Source organism: Pogonomyrmex barbatus, unplaced genomic scaffold, assembly GCF_055798465.1.
Source record: "Pogonomyrmex barbatus isolate J1 unplaced genomic scaffold, ASM5579846v1 scaffold3, whole genome shotgun sequence".
Taxonomy (NCBI): domain Eukaryota; kingdom Metazoa; phylum Arthropoda; class Insecta; order Hymenoptera; family Formicidae; genus Pogonomyrmex; species Pogonomyrmex barbatus.
In genome coordinates, this window is record NW_028297127.1 from 2,486,349 (window position 1) to 2,512,654 (window position 26,306).

Sequence of the window (26,306 nt, forward strand, 5' to 3'; positions counted from 1 at the left end):
TCGGACCGATTTCTAGCATTGTGGACACAAGCATAAGTTTGTAAAGTGAAAAGCACATGACACACGTGTCAAAAATATTTGCTAAAAAAAGTAGTGAAAATTAAATTCTAAAATAATATATGGGCAAAAAATTAATTTTTTTAATATTAAGAAGTATATTTTTTTATAATTTGAAATATTATTACTATTATATATATTTTTGTATGTTTGTATGTGATTCGCGAAGAACATTTATGAATTGTACAAAGAATAAAATAGTCGCAAAATTTAATTTGCTTGCATTTATCATGTTTATTACATTTAATTTGTTCTATGCGAAACTGAAATTTCTTGTAAATTTTTTTTATCACATTCATGAAGGAATTACAATAAAAGCATACCGCGTGTAAAAATCATACTTAAAATAATTGCTGACTTGACAAAAGCTTGAATTGAAATATTAATTGGAGAAACTAATTTTTATTGATTTTCATATCTATAACTATTCATCAAAACAAATTTAATTCTTTTTGTAAAAAGAAAAGAAAGAATAAGATAGAAAGAAATTGTGCCGTATTAACATTTAAATTATTTATACAAAATATATATCTGAAATCAAGGATTTTTTAATTGATCTAATTAATAATTTTTTTCTTACCTTTAAGAGAAAATGTAAACAACTTGTCTTAATGTAAACAACACACAAAAAAAATTAATACAAAAATCTTTTTAGTACTTTAACGTCAGAGAGGACTATCTATCAGACATATGAAGTATATACCCATGAGTGCAACTCTTCGTCAGTGCCTTTGGGCTGCGTATTGAATTGTCAAATGAATTGCGCATGCGTAGCGAGGTACATAACCAATGAGAGCATGATATTTTGTCTCACTTTCCTTTCTATTATAACTTTATTTCTCTTTCTAACTTACAGTGACATTTTAGAATAGAAATATATATAGGCGGGTGACATCACGTTTGACCATGTCCCGATTGATACTAGCCACTTACAGAGGCTGGCGCCTAGAATTTTTCCACTGTTCAAGCGCTGTGACTGGCTAGTGGTCAATTAGAACATGGTCAAACGGGTATCATTCTACATAGGCATATGAGATTTATTTCTTGATATTTATTGCATTATATATTCTTTAATTAAATATACATACAGAAATAAAGTACAGATAAATTTTATCAATTTATATCGCTGTATTATATTATATACTAAATACTAAATGTAATTTGTCGGTAGAATTTTGAAACGTAATTCTGAAATTTCACTATTTTGTAGCCAATCAACACGTTCAAGAAATTTGTATATATATATATATATATATAAGGGATATATATATAAGGGAAATGTTAACCGAATATCGTCTCAACAATTCGTTGATTATTATTCGTCGATCTTTCCTATTTCTTCTTTACTATAATCAGACGTTTTTATATTTATAGGAGCAAATATCTGTTATTATCAGAGCAAACCCAATTATCTAGTGACTGTGTATTGTCTCATCTTAAGGTTATCCTGCTGCATGGTAAATCTTTCGCTTTTATTTATTATCAAATTTATCAAAATTAATTTATCGGATAAGATGGAAAAACGTTTGTTATTATATTTATATATAATTTTTCATGACAATCAGCAGAAGTATAAAATTGTATTTTTTCAAATCTTCATAAATCTTTTTTTCTGTCAAGCAAGAAACTTGCTTATTTTTATAATACTAATCCTATGTGTATATTTTCCTTTTCAAAAAATCTGCTGAGAAATATACTTATTAATCATCTGGCATTTGAGTTTTATATTTATTATTACTTTTTTTTTAATTGTTTTAAAGACTTATTTTGAGTTTATTATTTATTTTTTAGAAGCAAGGCATGTTCCGGATACCAAAGTCTACAATGCCTACATCCACTATAACAACGATTGCAAAACGTCCCAAACAGATGCAAAGCTGTCTATATACTTCATATGAATGCACACAACCTTGTCTGGAAGGATATTCATATTGTGTTAAGCATATTCTCGAAGATTCTAATGCACCTTATAAGCAATGTGCTTTTGTATACAATACTAATGGGAGAAAATGTCAAAATCCAGCCCCAAAATCAGACAGGAGAGATGTCTCGTGAATATATTTTCTTGTTATATCTAAAATCATAAATCTATTTTTTTTTAAATAAAATTATACATTTTTATCTCTTGTAGATATTGCAGCGAGCATTCTAGAAAAGCACAAATTGCTCGAATCAAATCAACATCACGACGTTCCTTACCGGAAACACCTGAGATGCTGTTACTTAACTTGAGCCATTATGTCAAACCTGCTGACACTAGTACTGAAGATATGGAAGGGGAGAAAGGAAGAGTAAAAGCTTTAGATCCTTTCAGTGAGCATTATAATCACATTCTAATCACGTTCTAATATTAGGTTTCTTCTACAGTATTTAATTTCTTTGAATATTATTCTGTTAGAGATTGCATTAATGTTTTTATTTTTAATAAGAAATTTTTTTATATAAGTCTTGAATTTAAATTTTGATCTGAATAATAAGTTTTTTGCATGGAAATGTATATATCTTATATATCTTATAATTTTTATTTTGACGAATGTTATTACAAATAGAAGCATCAACAAGTTATTATTTTCAGCCGAAGTTGATGCTTACAGAGTAAATGCGAGTGGAAGTGATATCTTAGACTACGCTAGTTCGTCAGAGAGTGATGTTGAGCCTACAGTTGTCACTGACACTCTGAGGGGAGTTTATCTCGATGATAGTGACAATGAGAGTTTACATAGTCCACAGGAGGATCCCTTAAAGTAAGTGTGTTTTGAAACTGCATTGCGTGTGTGTTATTTTGAGAATTATCTTATTGCATTAGAATATCTGCTAGCATGCTTCAGCTTGTGCAACTTGTTTAAGAAAACATCAATATCAGAACTGATTTTGTAAATCTTAATAGTTATGGTGACATTAAATTAATTTATTTTCACTAATGTAAATTAATCTTAATTTCTATATTTTTTTAATTCTTAGAGCTTAAAGAAGATAAAAACTGCTAATAGATTAAATTTCTCGCATTAAAATTAATAATCTATATTAATAGAAATGTATACAAATGTGTCTTCATTAAATGTTAATGACATCTTTTTTCTCCTTTTTAAATCTAAACAATTAAAATTTTGGTTTTATTCTTTTGTAACAGGAAATTTTCGCATTGTTACGTCCTGTGTCGGATTTTCACACCTTTCATACTTTTCCTTTCAAGAAAGAGTACATATTTATTTTAATATAATTTTATTGTAGTTGCTTTGTGCAAAAAAAAAAGAAAAAGACACTACTTACTCTCCAAATTATTAGTATTAATTTTTTAAGGCATGCTGGCATCTTCACCGCGGAAGAAGTGATTTATATCGCAAGAGAAAAACTGATTAGACTTCAGTCTCTTTATATCGATCAATTTAGAAGGCTGCAGTATGTACTACGGGAGAAAAGACGGAAATATTTGCTCGCTCTAAAGAAAGAAAAGGAAACATTATGTAAATACATCTATATTATATTATATCTATATTATAAATAATAAATTTTAGAATTTTGTTATATTTTTTGATAAATTTTATATAGGTAGCATACATGATCAGACTAAGGAAACTGCAAAGGAGAAAAAGCTCTACGAGAAATTGAAAGCTTTAAATCGCTATCATAGACGGAGTGGCGTTGAAGCGATACTTTATAGGAAGTCATTAGAACGTCGCGCACAGGTATTATCTCTGCTATTTATAGATGATATTTACAGGTGTTTTTTACAGGTGATATTTACAGATGTTTTTTATAAGTGATTTTTGCTATAATTAAATACATATCTAGTTGCATTACAAAAGGAAGTTACGTTTTTCAGGTAACCGAGCCACTTCAAAAACCACCTAACGTGTCTAAATGTGTGTTCACTGAAGGTGGTGTGAAATGTGGTGAAAGAACACTCCCGTCAGCTAAGCATTGTCGTAAACATATTCTAAAGGTGTATATTTATATTATATTATTTTATATACATATATACATATACATATAAAGAAATATAATTTTAATAAATCTCAAATCTCTGCGAATCTTATTTTCTCGATCGATACTGTTCGCAGGATCAACATCAAGTTTTGTTTAAAGCATGCGGAGCAGTACGAGCGGATATCGAATGTCACGAACCTGTGCCCGTAATTTTCGATTCCAATTGTGTATTTCACATGAATTTGCCGCCGCCGTGCAAATTAGAGTCTATGAAGGTATGATAGCGTTTTCCTTATAACTTCTTTGAGATTGACCATTCTTGTTCTGTAACCATTCTTCTTGTTCTGTGACCATTCTTATGTTCATTTCTATAGTTTGAGGAGGAGAAACCCGTAAAACAAGAGATGTTGATGACCGACAATCAATCAATGGAGATTGATGTGGTAGGCGAGACGCAAGAGATTGATCCCGACGATGATATGGCGGGATTAATGAGAGAAATGAATGATTCCGCTAATTTAAAACCTTCGTTTGCGAATGAGAGTTTGAATAGTGAAACCAGCACAGATACAGCATTCAGTTTATCGGCGCAGATGAGCGATCGAGATGACTTCGTTACCGTATGACCAAATATTCTTACGTGATTTTCCCCTTGAAATATCGATACTACTTTGCCGTCGTGATTGATAAGAATGTCATAGTGTACTATGCTTTCTGTCTAATATTTCCTGTTAGAACAAAAATTTTTTAGCTTGGTTAAAAAATAAGCGAGTGATTACATGCAATGATTTTATCGTCGTTTAATCTGTCTAAATCAAATAGTTAAGATATTTGTATATAATTTAAAAAATAGATCACACATATAAGAGAGATTGCTTAATTGCTGAATCTTATTTAATTATTTTATTAGTTTTGAAATTATCGATATTAAATTTTATTTTATAAGAAGCTTTAATGCTCCGTAAAATACGTATTTAATTCTAAGAAATAAACACAAAATTATTTTTATAATTTTATTATTAATATTTATTTAAATTACAAAGCAAAATGAACTTTTTGTTTTCTATTGGTGGGTTTTCTCAATGATTTCCGTCATGCGAGATATTTTTACGAGTGATGTGAATATGCGGGTATCCGAATTTAAGATACTCTAATCGGATACTCTACTATCTCAGATAGTACTTGAACACCCAGTAAAGTGCCACATTCGATATCAAATAAAAAAAATCATCTAAATAATTCTTTTATCTTAATCAAATAGAATGCAACATATTTTATTTTAGCTACTTATATTATCTCAGTAGCAATTTAAATATTCAGTCAATGAACAAAAGTATGATTTTACAAGAACGTAACACTTTACATTTTTACAGTTTCTATAAAAATAACCAAAATCGTACATGGGTACGTTGATGATTACATAATATTAATACATAATTGTATATTATATATTTATATACAAACAAAAAAGAGGAACTTAGACATATAATATGGATGGAATTAAATTTTTGACAGAATAACAATAATTTCTGAAAAGTCAATATATACATAATTTTTGTTATAGCTATAGTTGTTTACAGTACATTTAAGTGCAACAAATACATAAATCACCTTAATAATCATGAAATAAAAATTCAAATTCTTGATATTTCAGTACAGTGTATATAAAATTCTTAAACTTATTACTATTATTATTATTATTATTATTATTACATTAATATTATCAATATTATTAATATTTGGTGAAAATAAACACTCACATGTATTGTAAACGCAAATACAAGTTTCAAATATTGTCATGTCATGATATTTCTTCTAAGTCATCGATATGCCAGATAATCTTTACGATTGTGCAGCTCACTTTTCTTTCTTGTAAAAAGAGATAATAAGATGATAAAAAAAGTAACATCACATTTTTTATTATGATGAATCTGTTTAAATTATTAAAATTACGATAATATTAAGAGATAATGTGATGCACATTTATAATAAAATAACATTAATTCGAAAGAAATTGATTATGCAAAATTATCATAAATTCGTTGCAAATAAAAGTATTTAAATGAACGATAAAATAAATTATATCATTTCATCATTTTAGTTGACTAATTGGATTAAATACCTTTGTATTACATGTATAATGTATAATGTATTATTTGTACAGAACTTATATAAAATTAAGCTTTCATTCGTAAAACAATACTGTACATAATATTCTGATAACAATATATATCTAATAGTAACAAATGTGAATTAATTGACGTCATTGAATCTGCTCATTAATCTTGTGAAAAAAAAAATTTTGCTATTTGTTGCTTCAAGATTATTCATCAATATTCATATCTCTTGAAAATTATTATGTAATTACTAGATAATCACATATTTATCTGATGAGAAATTAAGTTTACTTATTCGATACGAGTATTTTTGAATTGACCATAAAAAGAGTACAGTAGAAATATCTTGAATAAAATTGGTTCAAAAATAATTGATATTTTAATTTGATCGTTTGACAATTCAATTATTGATACTCTGTCTAATGATGAAAATCCTATTTTTTCGGAGTTCAACAGTTTTTTCGTTCCTCTAAAGTACTTTCACCGGCAATCCTAGCTCGGATATTGTCGTTTTATCTAAATTGCAATCTAATTTGTGTAATCTTCCCATTACGTTTTTAACGCACGAAATAATTATTATTATAATAATTATTTCAGAAAGAGATCAATTTACTTTCGTTGAATGCCAAGAGACTGCTAAGTATTAAGATTAAACACAAAGAAGTACACAATAACCCGAACGTAATAGGAAGAGATTTTGTTTGTAATATCAATGCAAGAGCAATTATTTATAAACTTAGTTGTCAAAAATGTGTTTAAGATCATGCTCGTAGGCGGCGATAAGTAACATAATCCCGAGGCCTGTGGTTAAACCCAAACCTTGCCAAATGCACTGCCATCGTGAACCGCTTTCCGCAGAATGATTCGACGATAATTCTGGTATCTAAGAAGAAGAAGGTAATTAGTGTTTAACAGTTTTTATGTTTTACAATGTATAAATATAGCTTTCGTAGATCAATGCATACCAACCATGTCTACTAATGCTATATATATAAATATTCCAGCAGCACCTGCGAATACCCAGCTGGTCGCATCGGGAGTGCTACCTAACAGTATTCCACCTATCATACCTAACAGACAGAGCACTGAAGATAACACGTTGTAAAAAACAGCTTGTTTGGTACTCATGCCTGCTTTTAATAACACCGCAAAGTCGCCTGTATAAAAATATTTATATTATCATATCGCTGATTATATATGAATATGTTTATAGATACACTGTCATAGATTGTGAAAATAGTACCGAGTTCGTGAGGCAACTCATGACAGAGAACAGCAATAGCTGTGGAGAATCCGCCTGCGATGTTTGCCGAAAAAGCAGCTCCGATGGCCATACCGTCTGTAAAATTGTGCAAACCATCTCCCATTACGACCATCCAAGCTACACTGGACATAGATTCTGGGGCTGAGTGTACATGACCTAGATTTAGAACATTCACATTAGATTATCCAACACAGTACAGAGATTACATAGTATTTTTTATCTTATCTTATTTAAAGTATACCATGAGAATGACTGTGGCCGTGATGTTTGGTCTCATGTTCGCGTATAATAACGGTATAGCCTTCCGATTCGTTCAATGATACATCGGCACCATCAGCATTTTTCTTAGCGTTATTCACGATCGAATCGTCCATTCTCCAATCGTCCGTTGGTTTCTTCTCTATGTCACCATGTTCCGTCACGATTTTCGTGACGGAATTGCAGTTGGACGTCAATGGTTTCTCCTCCTCGATGATGGGTGGTCTCTCGTGATGATTGTTTCGGCGATTGTGATGGTTATCTGTGTACATTTCTTCATTGATTTTTCTCGCATGTTGAGACAGGTTACGATAAGTTATCTTGTCTCAATCGGAGTGCAATGGCCCGAGAGCAAAATGCATTACTCGACACAAATAGCATCTGTTACCTTGAGTTTCGCTGGCAATCTCGCCGTAACAATACGGATACGAAGAGTACTTGTGTTTACACAGCTTTTCGCCAACAACATTGCTATTTGGCCCATCACTTTCTCTCATCACTCTCACGCGCGTAGGCATCTACCAATTTTTATCAATTTATAGGACAATGCAATTATATATAACAGAGCAACCTTGATATTTTTACCTTCTTTCGATGCTGCCAGTGTTTTCGCCATTCGGATATCAGATTTAACGCCTTTTCAGTGAAAAAGAATAGCACGAAACCCATCATAGCGACTAATCCTTTCCACATATTCATATTATGTAGGTTCACATGATCAATTTGTAATGCATCGCTTTCGTCGTGATGATGCTCATGTTCTTGATGCTCGTCGTGTTCGTGAAGGTGAGGCGGCATCATCGCCTGAAAACGTGAGAGAATTAAATTAAAATATCATTCCCTCGCGAACACATAGAGTATATTGATGATAAAATAAAAGAAAAAAACTTGCGTGTGGTAACAGATGAATCAAGGCATCACCGGTTAAAGTACCTACGGCCAAGGCAACTAGAAACTGTAGTACGTGATGATAATAATTTTTTCCCATGATCGGAATCACTGCTACGCCGAGCAGCCCGCTAAGGCTAATTATGAAAATACTAACTGTTGAATATACCCAAACTGGAATGAATAAAAATGACATTTTCTTTTTAGTTGTCTTTCTTCAACGAGGCCCAACATGTATTTTTAAAGATTCATTGCGTTTCGCTCGTTTTATATTTGTACTAATACCTTTTACAGTGTTGCGCACCGAGTCCTCCGTTTGTGTGTAAAGTTTGTCGACCGGCACGACAGGTTTGTAATTCTCGGGTACTCGTATACAGCCATTTCTTTCCGAACTGGATTCGGCTGCTAATTGGTAGACAAGAACCGGACACACGCGTTCAAAAAGCCAGCTGGGCAACGTCGTCGCATTATTGCTAGAACTGTAGTGTGCATCTTGGGCGACGGTGCTCAGCAACTCTTGACTATTTAAGCACTGAGATAGAAAAGTTACGAGTTACGAATAGGTACAACTATTTTAAAGAAAAATTCGAGAATTGGATTATTCTGATCTCACCCTTTCTTTATTATTTTTACTATCTGCGTCATGTAGGCCTTTATTTGAAAAATTCTTACCACTACCTGTAACATGCAAAGTTGATTTTTTCATTAAGTTCACTGATCCTTTAAGTATCAGCGCTCATTATATATATATCGATCTTTCATACTTCTGTCAGTATCACCGCTTTGCACATCCGATTCATCAGTCAATAATCTCAATAGACCCAGCTTTCGAACAAGTTTCTCGAAACCCTCCATAGTTATACTCGTCCCGTCACCGTAGGCTTCAAAAATCTTTTGCATAAAGTACTTCTCATCCACATCTCTCTTTAATCTAGATTTATTAACGGTGCGTAAATCATCACTGGACAATCTGGACCTCTGCTTGATGCTTGGCAGCATCTCCGTTTGAGCAAGACGCTCCAGAAGCTCGGCGTCCCTCGAATTTACAGATATATCCGCGCTTGTAATTGACGGCCGCGTGTCTTGCGGATTCCCACCGCCTTTGAAGTTTTCCGTCATTTCCCTCTTAAGATAAACATCGGACGATGCAGTCGATGTTGCGTTAACGGTTATCAAGGTATTGTTGTTATTACTGTCAACGCGTTGCATACGAGATCTTACGGCATCGCGTTTATTGCTAGTTAAGTTATTCGGATTGGATCTCTGTTGGCTCTTCGAATACGGATGCATATCTTTGGATCGTACAGGCGACCAGAACTGTTGACTTTGCGTATTCAGGGTCGTGTAGTTTTTGATGCCCGTTGAATCGCCCGGCGCCGTCGTCGATGAATTTGTGTGCGCCGAGCAGGGTACATGTGCAGCGCATAGTACACAGACCACGCAAACGGTAACGATATGATGTGACATGGTGAACTTCCTGAAAGAGCAGAAGACACTCATCAGAACGTACAGCGCGAACATCTCGCTCGTCGAGTCGAAACAATTCGTAGACACGTGAAAATTTTGACGCGCGCGCGTATCAACTGCGCAAACCTACTGGAAAACTAATTATATATATTTATTAGTCCTACAACGTGTAGCGCAGGAAGCAATTATCTGTACAAGTTCCATGATAATGTCAAGTGTAACCAGATAATGCGACTCGGACGATCAAATAATAATAGCGATAACAGCATTTTAATATTTCTCTATTTCCTCGTAGAAATATCTTCCGACATTCTTATCGTGCGCAATGTTTATTTCATTCTCGTAATTATTGACAAATTATGATGATAGTAAATACGTTAATTATTGTGAAATTATAGCGATGTGTGCGAAAGAGTCGCGGACCATCTGGCGCGGGACGCGACTTTGTCTACTCACATGATGATCCTACTTATGAATCGCGATAGCCTCATCCCGATTTAAATGTGCTTACGACAGTGTCTTGCAAGCGTTCAGGATCTGACAGGGCTGTCTTTACAAACGGCGAACGTTTATAAGACAGCACTCAAAATAAATTATTTAGAAAATTGCGCGGCCTTCGCTTTCGTTACGTTTCGGTGAGTCGCATTAATAATCCATGCGATAAAAGTAAATTATTACAAGGTCCGTGGAGAAGAAAAATGCAAGAAAAATACGCGCCGGACAAGAATGACATGTAAAAAAAAAACTCTTGGGAGAGAAAAAAAGAATTTTTTTTTTTCAAGTGTTGTTTCTTTGAAATCGCCAGATTATGAGCGAGCGCAATTTGAGGCGCGCTGCTTGTCGAACGGATGTCTGTCGCATTTATTGATATAAGTAATCTGCAGTCTAAGTCTGGACACATAGGCCCGTTCGCGACATCTTATGCAATGTGTGCCGCCTGACTCATTCTTCTGCCACATGTGAATATATCTCTATATCTAATCTATATTAAAAGCGTACTCCCGTGCGCGCATCACAATAAGACTACGTAGTTGGATCCCGGCTAAATATAAAGTAACGATTAACTTCCCCATGAGATGACGAGCCGTTCGGCATTAAAGAGCGCGAAAGAGATTAAAATAAAACTGATACGTGCGCGCGCGCGCGCCACGTACGTCTGTACGTGGCGTTTCTCGCGCTGCGCGATGCTTCTGTAAAAGGACCGAGGTGACACGCGGATTGTTCCATCAGAAATCCGAAAACGGCTCGGTCGCGTCCTACGCATGGGAGGATTTCGTCCATCTCCATCTCGCTCGATCTAACGTTGTCGCAAATAAATTGACTTATTTACGGTAATTTCCTCCTCTTCCTCCCCCTCCCCGTGTTGTATTCTGACGTGTTATCTTAGGATTCTTGATTAACAGGCTGTTCGAGGAGCTTCGCTTGACTTGAGCCCATTTAAAAATCGTGAGAAATTAATCGACTTGTTTGTACGATACTGCCTTCTTAAATCCGTTGTTATCTTAGGAACTTTCGGTTTGTGGAAAATTTTTCGCTCCGGATCGATTCGGAAACGCGGAATGCTACCGTCGTTTCCTCCCGTGACACGTGCTTCGAATTTATCTTTGGAACTCTCGGTTTCTTCGCTCTTTAAAAGACGACGTGGAAAAACTCCAATCTCGAGTCCACCTGAAAAACGCGGGAATTTAAGTTTCCGAGTATCGGTGGCACGTATCGTTGGGTGAAGTAAACGGCGTTGCTGTAATCGGCTTTACTTCGCATGAAGTACGGAGGGTTTATCGGTTCCCGTGAGTCGCGGGCGATATGACGCCGATAACACGTCGGCAAAAATAAATCGATACCCGATCTCCCGGTATGCGGTCATTCGCTTGTCCGTTCGTTCATGTTTTGCGAGCGATTTGACACCGGCGCGCGGTGTTCACTCGCACTTTTTCCTCTCTCCTTTTTTCCCCTCTCTCGACGATATACACGCGTGTACTCGGCCATAATGCACGGCAGACAGTACACACGCGCTGCCACCTGATTCTCCGCGTGCGTTCGCAACGCAAATCACACGATCGGTATAAACAATGAAGCTAGACGCGCATCGACGCGAGATCTCGATCGAGACGCCGGGCTGCCGGGCTGCCGGGCGCCCCTCGCTTTTTGCCGCGCGGCTCCTTTTCGCACAAGAAAAAAAAAAAGAAAAGAAATAAATCACGCGAAGGATATCCCCGCGACGGTGAGGAGGGGGCCTTCGCGAACACGGAAGGAATTGTGATTTACGACCGGCGCCGAAATAGCCGCGCCGCCAGCCTCCCCGTCAAAAACTGTATTTTTAGCTGTCAAAAAAATCCGAGGCAAGAGCCAAGGAAGAGGGGAAGGGGAAAGGACGAGGGATCAGCGTGCACGAGAGATCTCGTCGCCGTCCTACCTCGTCGTCCTCTTCTCCTTCTCCTCCTCGCCCCCGTCTTTCGTCGTGGCTGATAGTATTCTGGATTTAGGTTAGAACGACCCAGGGTGCCCAGGCTCTCGCGGCGAGGTCGCCGGGGATCCGTGCTGTCGCTCGATCGAGGCTGCCCGGTGACTCCGCCATCGAGTGCCGACGCACATCGCGAACGGTGACAGCGACGGATCGTCGACGACAATATGAACGACGACGCGAGTAAAACAACGTCGCGAATCACGATCGAGGGACGCGCGCTCTCCTTCTCTCTCTTTCTCTCTCTCTCTCTTTTTCTCACCCGGCTTGCGTGTCCGCGCGTACGACACGAAGGTGTCGCGTGGAGAGCCGTGCGTGGCCGGTGCGTGTGCCGTCCCCTTTCTTTCCCGCTTCCTTCCCTACCCTTCCCCTTCCTTCCTTTCTCGTCTCTCGCCTCTTCTCTATGGCCGGCCGCTTCTTCGCACCTTCCTTCTCTCTCTCCCCCGTCTCTGTCTGCGCTCCGCAACAAACTGCGTCGCGCGCCCCACAAGCAACAAGTATGGTACGCTCTGAACGTAGCGCAGGAAGATAACGGCGCGGCGCGAACGATAGACTTAGGTAGACTGGCGGCCGGGCCGGCCGGTCATCTCGCCGCGCAGCGCTGACGCTCTTCTATTCGCACGCACATTTACGCGCGTACGCGTCGGCATAAGGATGCCGTCACATGCGGCGTAACTTGCGTAAGCGTAATCTGCGTATTCTAGTATTTTATTAAAACACGCGTTACGCCATTCTGAAAAATCTTCTTTCACATAGAACGTATTTCGCGGAATTTCGAGAGATGCATAATTAATGCAACCAATTGCTGATTAGGGTTTCTGTTGTACTCTCTAACAGAAATGCTAAACTAATTTGTGATTGGTTTTTGTAATCTGCGTATCTGGAAAAGTATGTTTCATGGGGAACCAGACTTTATATACGGTATGTGTACGAACAAATCAAGTAGATGTGAATCTAATTCTGTGAGAATGTATTCAGAAGTCATTATGGACCCTGACCTGTTGTTATTAATAATATGAAAGCGATGGCAAAAGTGGAAGAAGATAAAACAATCTCAACAACAGAAAATTAGACGATATAATATTTTAAAATTGTTTGAAATATGGAAACTGATGGTATACCAACAAGAAAAAGCCCGTCATAGAATGTGGGTGCGTCCGATATTCGCAGAAAGATGAAGATTATTATAGGATAGTGACAATCTGATCAAAGAAATAGAATTTAAAGATTACGAAATGTTCTACAATTATTCTAGAATGTCCATAGAAATTTAATCAGTTGCTAGATATTGTTGAGCCACGCATTGAACAATATTATAAATTAATATATATATATGTATATATATATATATATATATATATATATATATATAATTAATCAATTTGATATGATGATTTAATTAATCATTATTATATTTATTAATTAATTTATCCTGATTTGATCTTTATTCATTTTGCCGAAAAGCTCTGATTATTTACTGTGTGTGTGTTTCTTCCGCAAAAAAATTAGATTCAGCGTAACAATAATAGCGTAACGTAAACAGCATAAAGTAACTAGGCGGAATCTGATGTCAAGTAAAACGATGTGATTGGTCGGCGCAAGTTATGTTTACGCAAGTTACGCCGCATGTGACGTCACCCTGAAGGTTTCAGGACTGTGGCGGGGGGAGGGGGAGAAGATTTCGGCGCGACACTTTGAGAGGATACGCGATTCCGATTTTCGAATTTATAATGGATCGTATATTAATTATATATTCATTCTTATCAATTTCGATATCTCCACAAAGAATCTCGAGTCTTTTGGGTTTTCTCTCTAAACTCATCTCTTAAACTTGCGTTATGACAATTCTTTTCAATCCTTTTGCTCTTAAATTCTCTTCCCCTGATATGAATATAGTTCTCTTTGATTATTGCGGGAATTCTTTTTCTATGTCCGTTTCTACAAATGATAGATTAATTGTAATCTCGGCTTAACTTGCTTTCTTATTTTCGTTTTTATAATTTTAAGAATTAAAAAAGATAAAGAATAAAAATGGAACCGAGAGTAAGGTTAATTTATATTTATAAAAATGAATATTAATAATGTGGGATTTCAAAGGTCTTTATAATAATTATAAAAATGTTGTATTTCAAATAAAAAGTGGAAATCTATTCGTTAAAATTCAATTTGTTAAAAGACATAACTTCGAAACCGTGATCCGCGATCTTTTTCTTCCAATTTTTTGATTTTTATATAATAAATAAAAAATCTTTCCATCTTTCTCTCTCTCTCTCTCTCTCTCTGTCTCTCTCTCTCTCTCTCTCTTTTCTCTTTGTCACTCTCTTGCATATGATTCCTTTAATCGAGCGTGAAATTGAGATCTAATATCGATTACTACAATCCAGGGTTGAATAGTAATTAGTTAAAAAGTTAAACGTTAAAAACTTTAATAAATAAAAATAAAGTTAAACAGTTAATAACTTTTAACTTAACTTAATTTTAAGTGAATTAATTTATAACTTCAACTAGTTATTTTTAATTTACAGATAAAATATTAAATTTATTTGATGAGCCATATTATAATTATTTTTTATTTAGAATATTTTAATTGTAAAAACTTATATTTTAATTTAATATAAATAATGCTTTTTAAAATTAATTTTTAATTTAACTTAAGTTAATCTACTATTTAACGCAATTTTTAACTGAATTAGTTTTCATGTAACTTTTAACGCAACTAAATTAATTTTATAAGCCATCAACTTAATTTAGTTAAAAAATTATATTAATTTACCCAAACCTGCTATAATTTCGATAGGATACGATTCGATTTTCGCATTGCAGCAAAAATATCGCGAACCAATGAAATCACGTGACGGCCGGCGTGATGACGTGCGACGAACGTCACACTCGCATGCCAAATACCAATCGTCTTTTGCAATTAATCGCAATCGAATCATAAACGTATGCCGCGACGTTCAGAGTTCTCCCTTCCCTTTCCCCCCTTCAGCAGCGGACCACCCGGAAGGCTCCGGCCATTCGATCGATTTTGACATCATGCTCGAGTCGAGTTCACCGATAAATGAGTCCACAATTTGCAACACGCGATCGTGTTGCTCCAAATTACTCGGACTGGAGAGAAACATTTTTTACTTGCATGTTATTTTTAATATTGCAAAACGAGGCATGGTAGACGGACGCTAAGATTTGGACTAAATAAATTTGGAAAAATTTGGAAATAATTTAATATAATGAATACACATTTAATTTAAATGCAAATGATGAATATAAATAAAGATCTTTTATCTTCGAAAATGACTGCTTACATCTTTATCTATTTTTGGTTTGTGTATATAAGAATGGATTTATTTTTGTTTAGAAATATATTTTTTTTACATCTTGTATGTCCATTTCTATTAATGATGTAGATTAATTTTAATTTTTCAATTCACTCATTATCCTTTTTCTAATTTTTAGATAGAAGTAGAAAAAGATAAATGTTAAACACCAAAATTAAAATTGATCTATCAAATATCTCTCAAATATTTCTTTATTTGCAAATTAGTTGCAATAAATTTTGCTCTAATTTCTCGTCTTGTGACATCACAATTACAATATGGTCACAGTGACTACCCAGGAGGCTTAAACATTGTCAATAAAATCAATTTAAAATTTTTCTACGTCAAATTTGTTGATAGTTTAATCTTGCACATTTTATTTTCTTTACGTATTTTTAATCGAACCCGAGTTCATAACATACGCAGCCAATTTAATAGATTTTAAATTGATTCAAACCCACTACAGTCGAAAATGAATCAATTAAGAAAGACATTCTATTGATCACGTTGATGGACGATATTGTGAGTCACGTAATAACGAAAGTTTGAAAATGTTCACCTTGTTTCAAGATACACAATTGATCCCTTAATTGGATCCTTTGTCCTCGCACTCTCCTATCTTTCCTTTTCCCTCTCTTTTTTTAAGAAGATCAATTAAAAATTTTTCTCAGAGTGCAGAAAACAAAACGCATTCGCATTTACAGATCACTGATCCGTCACGTCAAATTAGATGCTGGACATAAATCGCGATGGAAAATTGCAAGTCTTATCAAAAAGGGAAGAAGGCTGACGGGCTTTTTTTCGTGCACGCTTATCAAGATGCGTTTCAAGACAAAAGGAAAAATGATGTGTCACTGCATGCGCGCATCCTGCATGCTTTTCTATCCAAGTTTGAATTTTCAAAGGTTACTTTTCAACGAATAGCATTTTAATTAAAGATGAATGTCCATATTTTTAATAATAAATAAACTTTAATGAACTTAACTTATTCTTTATCTTTCTTTAATTCTAAAAATTGGAAAAAAAAGAGAGCAAGGCCAGCTGAAAGTAAAATTAATCTAGTAGAAATGACATAATTGTGAGCTAGAGATTTAATGATTTTTTTGTAATTTCAGAATAAATCTCAAATTGATGCGGAAGGAAGTAGAAGTATTTTTGCGGAATGCGTCGATCAGTGCCTTAATTCCTATGGCAAGGATAATTTCAGTCTCTTTTTCAAGCAATTAATAAATTTTATGCATTAATGAAATGTATAAGTGAACGATTACGTTAATCAGAATTTGGCCATTTATCTATTTAAATGTACATCGATTTAATATCAATTTACTCTTTATTTTTATTTAATTTACTGTTTTTTTTTTTTAATTCTAATGTTCATTTCAATGCAGATTAATGTTGTCATCTGCATTGAATTATAAAGAGATAGAAAGTAAATTAAAAGTGAATATTAATTTACATTAGTAAAAATGAGGACATTAGAGTTAAAGGAAGATAACAAATCAGTTAAATCAAAATTAAAATTAGTTCTACATTGAAAGAAGTCTACATTGGACACTTGTGGATTCAATTAACTAGCATTAGTATTTCTGGATAAATTAATCGCCAATTGTATTGCGATCAGAGTTCGATCACGCGGAAATTCAGGTAACTCCCGTCAAAATTTACTTCGTGCAAGAGTCGCAATGTTTGTACACATGCGGAATCGTAAAAGGGAGAAGGCGGCATGTAGTACGACGCATACGACTGCGACCCGTTTCTCGCTCGTGGCGCTTTTACGCGGACGATCGGTCGCAGATCTCGAGGCAGCGTGGTCGCCGTCGTTGTCGTCCTCATCATCATAGTACAAGTGCGATTGTAGACATGCCGCACGTACTGCTAAGCGACTCGATCGCGGTGGAGTTAGAAGGTAAACACGTTTAGGAGTCGCGTTGTCGATTTCGCTCGCATTACTTCGTACGCGTGACCCTAACCTTACGTTTTTGTAAACAAAAAACCGCGCGTTACTTTCGTTTACGTTCGGGATTCGAGGGATGTCGTGAGGACTGAAAGGCTCGTCTTCTCAACACGAATGCCTTTCAGTTACCTCACGACTTTTTCTTCCTCCATGTCGTACGCGAATCTTCCACGTGTCGCGTACGCGAGTACCGATTATGTAAGTGCGTTACGTTAGATGCACGCAAGAATGAGGTCGAGCCTATCCAGCACATCACCGTTGACGATCGTGTACTTTTCTTGCCGCAGCTCAGGAGCCATGGCCGCAACCGATCACCCTATACCAGCCATACGAAGTGGAGCAGATCCTGCTTCCTGACAATGCCAACTGTCTGGCGGTGCAGGCTTTCCTCAAGATGTGTCAGCTGGACTTTCAGATAGAGCCGAGGAAGAATGCGGAATTTATGTCACCATCAGGCCGAGTACCTTTTATCAAGTGTGGAACGAAACTGATATCCGAGTTTGATGGTATAGTGGCACACATAGGGAGTAAAGGAATAAGCCTATCCGATCATTTGGATCCTGCTGGCAAGGTAGACATGAGAGCTTATCAGTCTCTTGTCAACAATGTATTTGTCAATGCAGAACTATACATCTGCTGGGTGGACCCAGCGATTTTGAACACAGTCACAAAGGCTAGACACGGAAGCGTGTACCCTTGGCCGCTCAATCATTACCTAAACTGGCAGAAGAGACGGGAAGTCATAAAAAGGCTCAGCGTACTCGGCTGGTATAACAAAAGCTTGGATGAAGTCTTTGATGATGTAAAAAAATGTTGCATAGCATTGTCTGAAAGGCTAGCGGATGAAGAATTTTTCTTTGGAAAAGAGTGAGTAATCCTATTTGTAACTTTTCACTTCTCTTGATCCTATTGTTTGACTACAATCATGTTCCATAAGTCCTACTGAAGTCGACGCTCTGGTGTATGGTCACATTCGCACTCTCACATCGCCCTCTTTCCTATTCAATCAAGAGATCGTCGCTATAATCCATCAGTTTCCCAAGTTAATCGAACACACGTTCAGAATCGAACGACGTTACTTTAGCCCTGAGAATGAGATTGCAGAAGAATTTGAAATCATTGAGTCGTTTTCTAAGGATACTCTCTGGGATGGTTTCCAATCACGGCCTGAGTCGCTTCCTCCCTTCTCCGAACATTCCTTATTGTCAATAACCTAAATGTATAAAATATTTATATTTTACACAAATAAATAAATAAATATATAAACACACACACACACACACACACACACACACACACGAGATAAGTGATATTAACGAAATTTGTATATCTAGCAAACCCAACGAGTTGGACGCCCTGGTCTTTGGTCACATATTCACGATAATCACGACACCGCTACCTAACAACAAGCTGGCTATGATCGTGCAGGGCCATCCGAAGCTCGTGAATCTCTGTAAACGCATCGAGATTAGGTATTTCCGGCGTACGGAAGATTAGATAGAACTCTACTCGGACTTCAGATACATCGAGTTGCGGTACACCGATTACGTCCATCGTAAATTGAAGTTCCTGTGCTTTGCCACCGACGCGACTAAGGACGACCAGATAAAGGAGAATCTTTGTAACATCCAATAAACGACTTTCGAATCAATATTGATGATATACTGATAAGAATAGTCGTATCTTGGTTTCCTCGCCGCAGGATAGATATATCTGAAGTGCGAGTAATGTTGAAGCATGACATGTAGTACAGTTTAATAATGTTTTAGACCGTTGTTATAAACATGAGATATATATATTAAAGTTGATCATTCCATAATACTTACAGATAGTATCTTTTAAATGCGTAATACTGCACGTAACATTTTTCAGCCTTTTTTCTCCTCGAGCTATAGACAGTCAGACTAATGAAACGCTGGAGTTCAAGAGTTAAGCCAATGATTCAGCCATACCAAGGATATCGAATTAAAAACAAAAACGGCGTGATTTTTCTCTAAATTCAAACGTGATATTCCAATGTCGGGCGGTAAAACGTGTCAAAACGTATTTGAAGCCTGAGTTTCGGGAGTTATTGATATAAAAGTCCGTTTTTATATAAAATGTACCGCCGATCATGTCATATCAATGTTCCTGGTGATATTTATAATCTTTCTATGTATTTATAATTATTTTATTATTGACGTATGTAATTAATGTAGTGTTAATATGTATATTATTAAGCGCGCTTAGATTGTAAAATATGTCGTCGATGTTGTATAGCGATGCAGATCAGGGAGAAAAAATTTTTCTAGTCAATATACCATTCTCCAATTTTGTCTGTTGCATGCAGATTCGAGAGAGGTAACTTTTACGTGTACATGGTATGTATGTGTGTATAATATGCATACTATATATATATATATATATATACACACACGTGTATATACATATATGTAATGACTACATATAAAATTTGAATTAATCTTTCTTCAAATCTATATTTATGTTTAACACATAGTCTTGTCTCCAGCGTTTCGGTTATTGTATCGTTGAAACGCAAATCAAGAGGTCTGTCTATTCTTCATGTTACATTCTCGTCATTTTATTAATATTATGTCTCTCGTCAATTTATTTCTATAACAAACACATTACAAGGTTAATTTATTGTAACACGGCAAAATAAAAACGCTCCACAAATATTGGGATGTAGAACGAAAACGTTCAGGGTGATTTGGCTATACATAATTTCCAAATGATTTCACGAATAACAATCGGTTTGCTTTATTATTATGTTGTTTGTGCATAATGTGAGTATAATCTTAAACTATAAACACTACGAGATGTAAGATTTCTGCGATGCCTTCTGTTACATTATGCTGCTAACTCTGTTCCTTTTGATACGGGATTCGGTCTATGCTTCTTATTACTATGAATTATACACAGATTTATTATGTAGCACATGTAATCGTGTATAATTATATAACTATACGACATGTATAATTATATAATTATTGACAGATATTCTTAACATCTTCGTATATATATTCTTTTCGAAAACTTTTTCGAGAATTGCAATCTAGACGCAATAAAATTTAAACAATTGCTTTAATAATAATAATAAAAAACAATGGCAATTTACAATTAAATTGTAATATCGAAAATATAATGTTGGGTCAGGAAAGCTTGCAAAACAGAAAAAGATTTCCAATCACAAATTTCAAGTAATCTCGAATTGTAAATAAAATGAGATCATATGTTTCATATTGACATGGTAAAAATTGATGAATTACCAATCTGATAAATATTGCTCTTAAGTATCGTGTTACGATAATAAATTCTGAAATAATATTTTATATAAAATAACGGCTCTATTATATACAGAAGTCATATAATCACGTCATGGAGAGACTTCATCTGGAAGTATTAATAGAAACTATATAGTAAATCACAAGATTATTACGCTCACTGATAATTTTTTTCATATTTGATTCCTTTTTCTTGAGATTTTAAGTCTAAACGAATATACTAACAAAATCGCATATGTATGCAACATCTTCATTCAAAGATATTTCTGTTCGCGAACAATGAATCAGAACAGTAATTCCAAAGATCTAGAAGTATTTAATTTTCATCTCTATATACCAACAGGCATGTTCATTGTGAAACATTGTAAAGTATTATATTATAGCGGCTTATGCTATGCATCGCGAAACTATTATTTATCTATTTAGTATTTTTAAGATATTTTGTATTTTCCTTTTTTTTTGTCGGTCGCGAGATACTTCAGCAACCATAAATTTTGTGCATACTATTTAAATTAATCCGGTGGTAGAAAGCTGAATAATCGAAACTGTTCTCTAATGCGCGGCCTTACATCACCTCCCTGCAGTAAAAATAGTTAAAAAATAAATAAACGGATAATTGTATTTTTTATAACAACAAATATATACAGTAGGATAACTTACCCAGTTTACCAGATTTTCTAAAAACGGTAATAACTTCATTAGTTCATTATCCGAACGATCGGCAAACCAACTTTCTATAGGTATACCATTTTCTAGCTGTAACGTAATAGATTTTTTTAGTATACATTATTGATTGTATCAGACATTCAAAAAAATTATGGGCTATCAAATTACTTGATATCCAAATGCTTGTGGACTGTTGTCGATAATCACGGTTTTAGATAGATCCCTGCCTAAAATCGATAAATCTTTTATGTAATTCCCATTAACGCAAACACAATGTTCCCTGAACAGGCGATATTTGATCAGCTTCCGCGTTGGATCTAGCAGATTCATTAGTTTATTAGCATACACCCGTTTGCTCGCTGTAAACAGGATCACTTCATATAGTGATGAAACGTGTTCGAGGAACTCGCGGAAATACGGTCGTGTTCTAACGAATACTGTATATGTTACGTCCTGAAAGACTACTGGGAAACGAAACGCCGCATCAGATAGTTCTTGCAAACTGCAGTGAACCAAGGTCTCATCCTGCGAAAGGATCATATGTAAGCTAAATGTATATTATATTGTGTGTTAAATTATATTAATTTTCTAGATGAATAGATAGAATCTGAATTGTGTTCGAATTTAAATACGAATGTATGTTCGTCCTATTATGTTCTATTTTCGTATATATGTGTGCATGTGTATATGATGTTATATGTTCTATTTTTATATGTTCTATATATGTATGCATGTGTGTATGTGTATATATGTTATATATATATATACACATATATTGAGCATACCAAGTCCAGAACTAGACTAAATTCCGGGCTGCTTCGTGTTTTGAGCGGCAGGGCCGGGCATCTTGCTCTCATCGCCGGCGTAAGGGGCGGCAGATGCTTGATGAAGACATAAGGATCGAACGGCTCCCAGTCTTCCTGAACTTGAGTAACCATGTTTTCTACATCGCAAGATTCTACTATCTCCTCGCTTCCCACCTCCATGTATTCAACCTCGTGATAACGACTGTCGACGTCCTCAGAATCATATTTGTCACTAAGATTGCCGTTCGTATCGGATGGATGATGAGGATTTATATTGTACATACTTGCTGGTATATTGTATTTTGTACTGGGATATCCAGCAGTTGTTTCATATTTTGTTGGGTCTGTTTCAATAGCATATTGATCTTTTGGGAGATCACTGCGGTTTTCATTGTTATCGATTAGCGAATATTTTCCGCCGTTCGGGAAGTATTTGTCGGACGAGTTGTACGCGGTACGGACGTTATATATCGATGTCGAGTGCATCAAACTGTAGTATTCCGCAGACGTAGTTTCGGCATGCGCATATAAGGAAGAGTAGGGTAACGACGACGGTACTGTAGTATCTGCAAAAGAAAAAGATGAATAAAAACAAGATAATTTAAAATCGAATTTAACTATACAGATATATGTGAATATACAAGTACCATTATTCTTGTTTCCTTCATCATCAAGCAAGCACGTGAGATCTGACTGCGATCCTAGAGATACTGGAGGCATTAGACACGACAGTGAAGATACACTGGGTATGGAAGATTTCAAGTCATGTACTGGCGGTATCATCGAACCACGCGAATCTGTATTAGTTACTGACGAGCAAAGAGGCAGAGCAGATCCACCATTCCAATTTTCCTTGGATTCCTTCGAAACTTTAGATGGCGATGCAGTTTTAGCAGACTGTAAAAGATTGTACATATTATATGGAGATATTTCACACATCATCTTTTCGTTATAGAACAACTTACTATAACTGGATCTATTTGTGGAGTACGATGCAAGGGAGTCGATGTAACCATCGAACGTTTTATGCATTTTCTTCTGCGAGGTCCTCTTTCCCGTCTAATAGGTGTGGATTTGGCAAAGTGTAAAATATTTTCTTTACAAGCCTACAAAAATAATGACCTTCTTAATAAAACCTAATATCAGTTATTCAATTATATACATTTTGTTAAAAGAATCTTGTTAAAAAACATCCTATTAAAATAAAAAAATATATTGATTATAGCATACCATTTGATATACTCATACAAATAAATATTATCTCATCTTTGCAAATGACATTTAACTTACTTCTTTTAGAAAACTGGATGATCTACGTCGCCATTGACTTAATCGGCTGCATTTACTTGATGTTATTACTCTACTACTGTTACCAATATGTTGTACTTTTCTTGCTGCTACTTGTGCTCGGTGACTGGTTGCCTTCGACACCGTTACACCACTCAAACTTAAACGGCCACGCAATCTCCTACTAATCCGTTCGCTTCTCAGCCACATTTCAACAGAGTTGTTAAGTGTCCTGAAACAGAACAATTATTGATCGATAATATATTTCACAATCTTTGGCAAAGAAAAATATTTTGTAAATATAGGAAAAGTATATTTAACAAATTCTGCTCAATACTGTTAAATATTTATTACATTTTTAAAAATGACACGTCTTTTAAAAACATATTAAAACCACTTTGCCTCTAGAAGTATCTTAAAATTCAATTTTTCTCGTGACAGCCAAATGACGATGTGCACATTAGAAATCGTTATTTATTTTTTATATTGACCTGAAGGCGATTTCGTAGTTGTTCGAGTGTCGCAAGATTCGCGGTACGCGACGAGTCGCGGGCGAAACGGAGGAGCCGCGAATCGCACGAGGGGGATTTCAAAGATCGCTCGCGACATTGGCGCGCGCTATCGACGTTTCGCGCCGGGCGAGATCGCGCGGGAAAGAAGTTCGATCGTTTCATAAAAAGGGGCGTTCCGGAGGCGCGCCTGTGTGCGTGCGTGAACGCGCGCGCATCCAAGTGTGCTCTTACAGCGCACACACAACCTACTGCGTATACATGCACATACGTATACGCGCGCGCACACCCACACACACACACACACACATATATATATATGTACACACACACACACAGCGAGCCGTATATCGATTTATATGCAGCCCACCGTCGCGTCGCGTCGCATCGCGTTGGTTTCGCCGGGAGACGTTTCACGCCGGTCAACAGATTTTCCGAATTAGCATCGGGCCGTTCTTCATTACTTCTCACAGAAAATCACACGAAACCATCGAAAGTGCACGACGTAACGTTACGCCGTGCACCTTGGCAACCGCACAGCAGAGTCAACAGGAGGGGTGGGGGTGGGGCGGAGGCGAACGACGAACCACGGAGAGCGAGGCAGCTTGTGGGATGGCTTGAGAGAATCCGCGCGAAAATCGGCGACGAGCGGGCGACGCGGAACCGGCCGGGGCCCGCGGCGCGGGCACCCGCCGACGGTGCTTACCATATTTTGCGGCGAGTCGGCGGCGGCCGGCGCGCTCGCACGCCGGCACGGAACGGACGTACGCGGCCGCGGCACACACACGCGTTTCATTCAAAAATCTCCCGACGCCGTCGCGTGCGCTCTCGTCATCCCTCCGAAACTGCTACACAACAAACATGGCGGCGGCGTCACCGTCGCGGCCACTCAAGCGGCGGGTGACGTGCGCGCGCCCGACGGCGGCGGCGTCGGCGGGGAACGGCGCTGCGGTCCGCGGGGCTCGCCTGCATTTATTCCCGCCTGGCGATCCGTCGATGTGCGGCGATGGGGACGTTTCTTTACTTCCGCGTGATATACGAAATATAATATTATTATATATATGTATATATGATGTTATAATATCATAATATTAATTATTATGACATAATATTTTATTTAAGACTCAGTTGCACCAAATGCTTCGTATTAATCTTAATAAGAGAAAATTAAAGTATTTTAAGTGTCGTTTTTGCTTTGGTATGATATACAATAAATTTAAAGTTTTATGTTTCGATTAAAGCCACAATAACGGCGCAATCGAGTTTAGATAAAATATTATGATATAATAATACTATAATATTATATCACACACACACACCACACACACACACACACACACACACACACACACACACACACACACACACATATATATAATATTATATTTTACCATTCGTGCGAAAAATTGCTATTCGATAACAGGTTAAATTTACGTATTCCATAATCAATCTGTTTCGTTAACGTTTTCCATGGAGCCATGAAAAAACGGAACGGAATCATTCTGATTGATTAATCTCCCATCATGTTTTTTTTCCGTACTATTCCGTTCCACTATTTCCTTCTCCATAGGGACGCACCCTAAGAAACTAGAGATCCTATAAGAAGAGATTCGCCAACTCGTCACGTGATGTTAGTAGACTCTGATTGGCTGAGGTATTTGGATTACACATCTGTGCTCCATGAAACAGATGTTTTAATAACCTATTTTGACAAATACATATTATGTATTGTTACAGTACTGTGTCATAATTATATGTTATATATGTTATATGTAAGTTAATTTATCATATCTATTTATCATATCTTTACAATTATGAAAGAAAGCAATATAAATAGCAGTATAATGTAATTATAAATAAACTTTAAATTAATAAACATAGATACATATATTGCTTTCTTTCATTGTAAAGATATGATAAACTTATATATAACATATAACTATGACACAGTACTAGTACTGTAACAGTACATAATTTATTATTTTTCATATTTGCGTTGGCTTCATCCAGGGGGTCCACAAATTGGTACTTTCAAGCATTTGAT

The 26,306-nt window shown here is 36.1% G+C and overlaps 4 protein-coding genes across 10 annotated transcripts; 2 read left to right on the top strand and 2 right to left on the bottom strand.

Annotated features, from left to right (window-relative positions):
• The first annotated feature begins 1,305 nt into the window (after window positions 1–1,305).
• Window positions 1,306–4,995, top strand: dgt1 (KAT8 regulatory NSL complex subunit dim gamma-tubulin 1). Of its 2 annotated transcripts, none has more exons than XM_089079143.1 (9): window positions 1,306–1,514; window positions 1,849–2,108; window positions 2,189–2,370; window positions 2,633–2,801; window positions 3,343–3,521; window positions 3,607–3,743; window positions 3,881–4,000; window positions 4,119–4,259; window positions 4,359–4,995. In XM_089079143.1, exons 1-9 carry the CDS (start codon window positions 1,512–1,514, stop codon window positions 4,608–4,610), a joined length of 1,443 nt encoding a protein of 480 aa, XP_088935269.1. In that variant the 5' UTR covers window positions 1,306–1,511; the 3' UTR covers window positions 4,611–4,995. The 2 variants fall into 2 exon arrangements, with proteins under 2 accessions (XP_088935269.1, XP_011642546.1); XM_011644244.3 differs by having other exon boundaries at window positions 1,308–1,514; window positions 3,358–3,521.
• Window positions 4,984–12,983, bottom strand: LOC105430608 (zinc transporter foi). 5 transcript variants are annotated; one of them, XM_025219186.2, is made up of 12 exons: window positions 12,702–12,983; window positions 11,309–11,646; window positions 9,276–9,988; window positions 9,125–9,189; window positions 8,797–9,043; window positions 8,516–8,685; window positions 8,209–8,427; window positions 8,012–8,141; window positions 7,607–7,885; window positions 7,345–7,521; window positions 7,071–7,258; window positions 4,984–6,984 (listed from the first exon to the last, which is right to left on the bottom strand). In XM_025219186.2, the coding sequence occupies exons 3-12, from the start codon at window positions 9,976–9,978 to the stop codon at window positions 6,838–6,840; spliced, it is 2,325 nt and encodes a 774-aa protein (XP_025074971.2). In that variant the 5' UTR covers window positions 9,979–9,988; window positions 11,309–11,646; window positions 12,702–12,983; the 3' UTR covers window positions 4,984–6,837. The 5 variants fall into 5 exon arrangements, with proteins under 5 accessions (XP_025074971.2, XP_011642549.2, XP_011642548.2 ...); XM_011644247.3 differs by lacking the exon at window positions 11,309–11,646 and having other exon boundaries at window positions 12,702–12,982; XM_011644246.3 differs by lacking the exons at window positions 11,309–11,646; window positions 12,702–12,983 and adding an exon at window positions 12,392–12,695.
• Window positions 12,984–17,442: 4,459 nt separating this feature from the next.
• On the top strand, window positions 17,443–20,407 carry LOC105430609 (metaxin-2). Of its 2 annotated transcripts, none has more exons than XM_089079149.1 (4): window positions 17,443–17,662; window positions 17,998–18,577; window positions 19,045–19,182; window positions 19,583–20,407. In XM_089079149.1, the coding sequence occupies exons 1-4, from the start codon at window positions 17,617–17,619 to the stop codon at window positions 19,641–19,643; spliced, it is 825 nt and encodes a 274-aa protein (XP_088935275.1). In that variant the 5' UTR covers window positions 17,443–17,616; the 3' UTR covers window positions 19,644–20,407. The 2 variants fall into 2 exon arrangements, with proteins under 2 accessions (XP_088935275.1, XP_088935276.1); XM_089079150.1 differs by lacking the exon at window positions 17,443–17,662 and adding an exon at window positions 17,748–17,908.
• Window positions 20,408–20,445: 38 nt separating this feature from the next.
• On the bottom strand, window positions 20,446–23,963 carry LOC105430610 (uncharacterized). Its single transcript, XM_011644253.3, has 7 exons — window positions 23,757–23,963; window positions 23,432–23,572; window positions 23,114–23,363; window positions 22,446–23,032; window positions 21,829–22,185; window positions 21,655–21,750; window positions 20,446–21,572 (listed from the first exon to the last, which is right to left on the bottom strand). Exons 1-7 carry the CDS (start codon window positions 23,961–23,963, stop codon window positions 21,507–21,509), a joined length of 1,704 nt encoding a protein of 567 aa, XP_011642555.2. The 3' UTR covers window positions 20,446–21,506.
• Window positions 23,964–26,306: the final 2,343 nt, after the last annotated feature.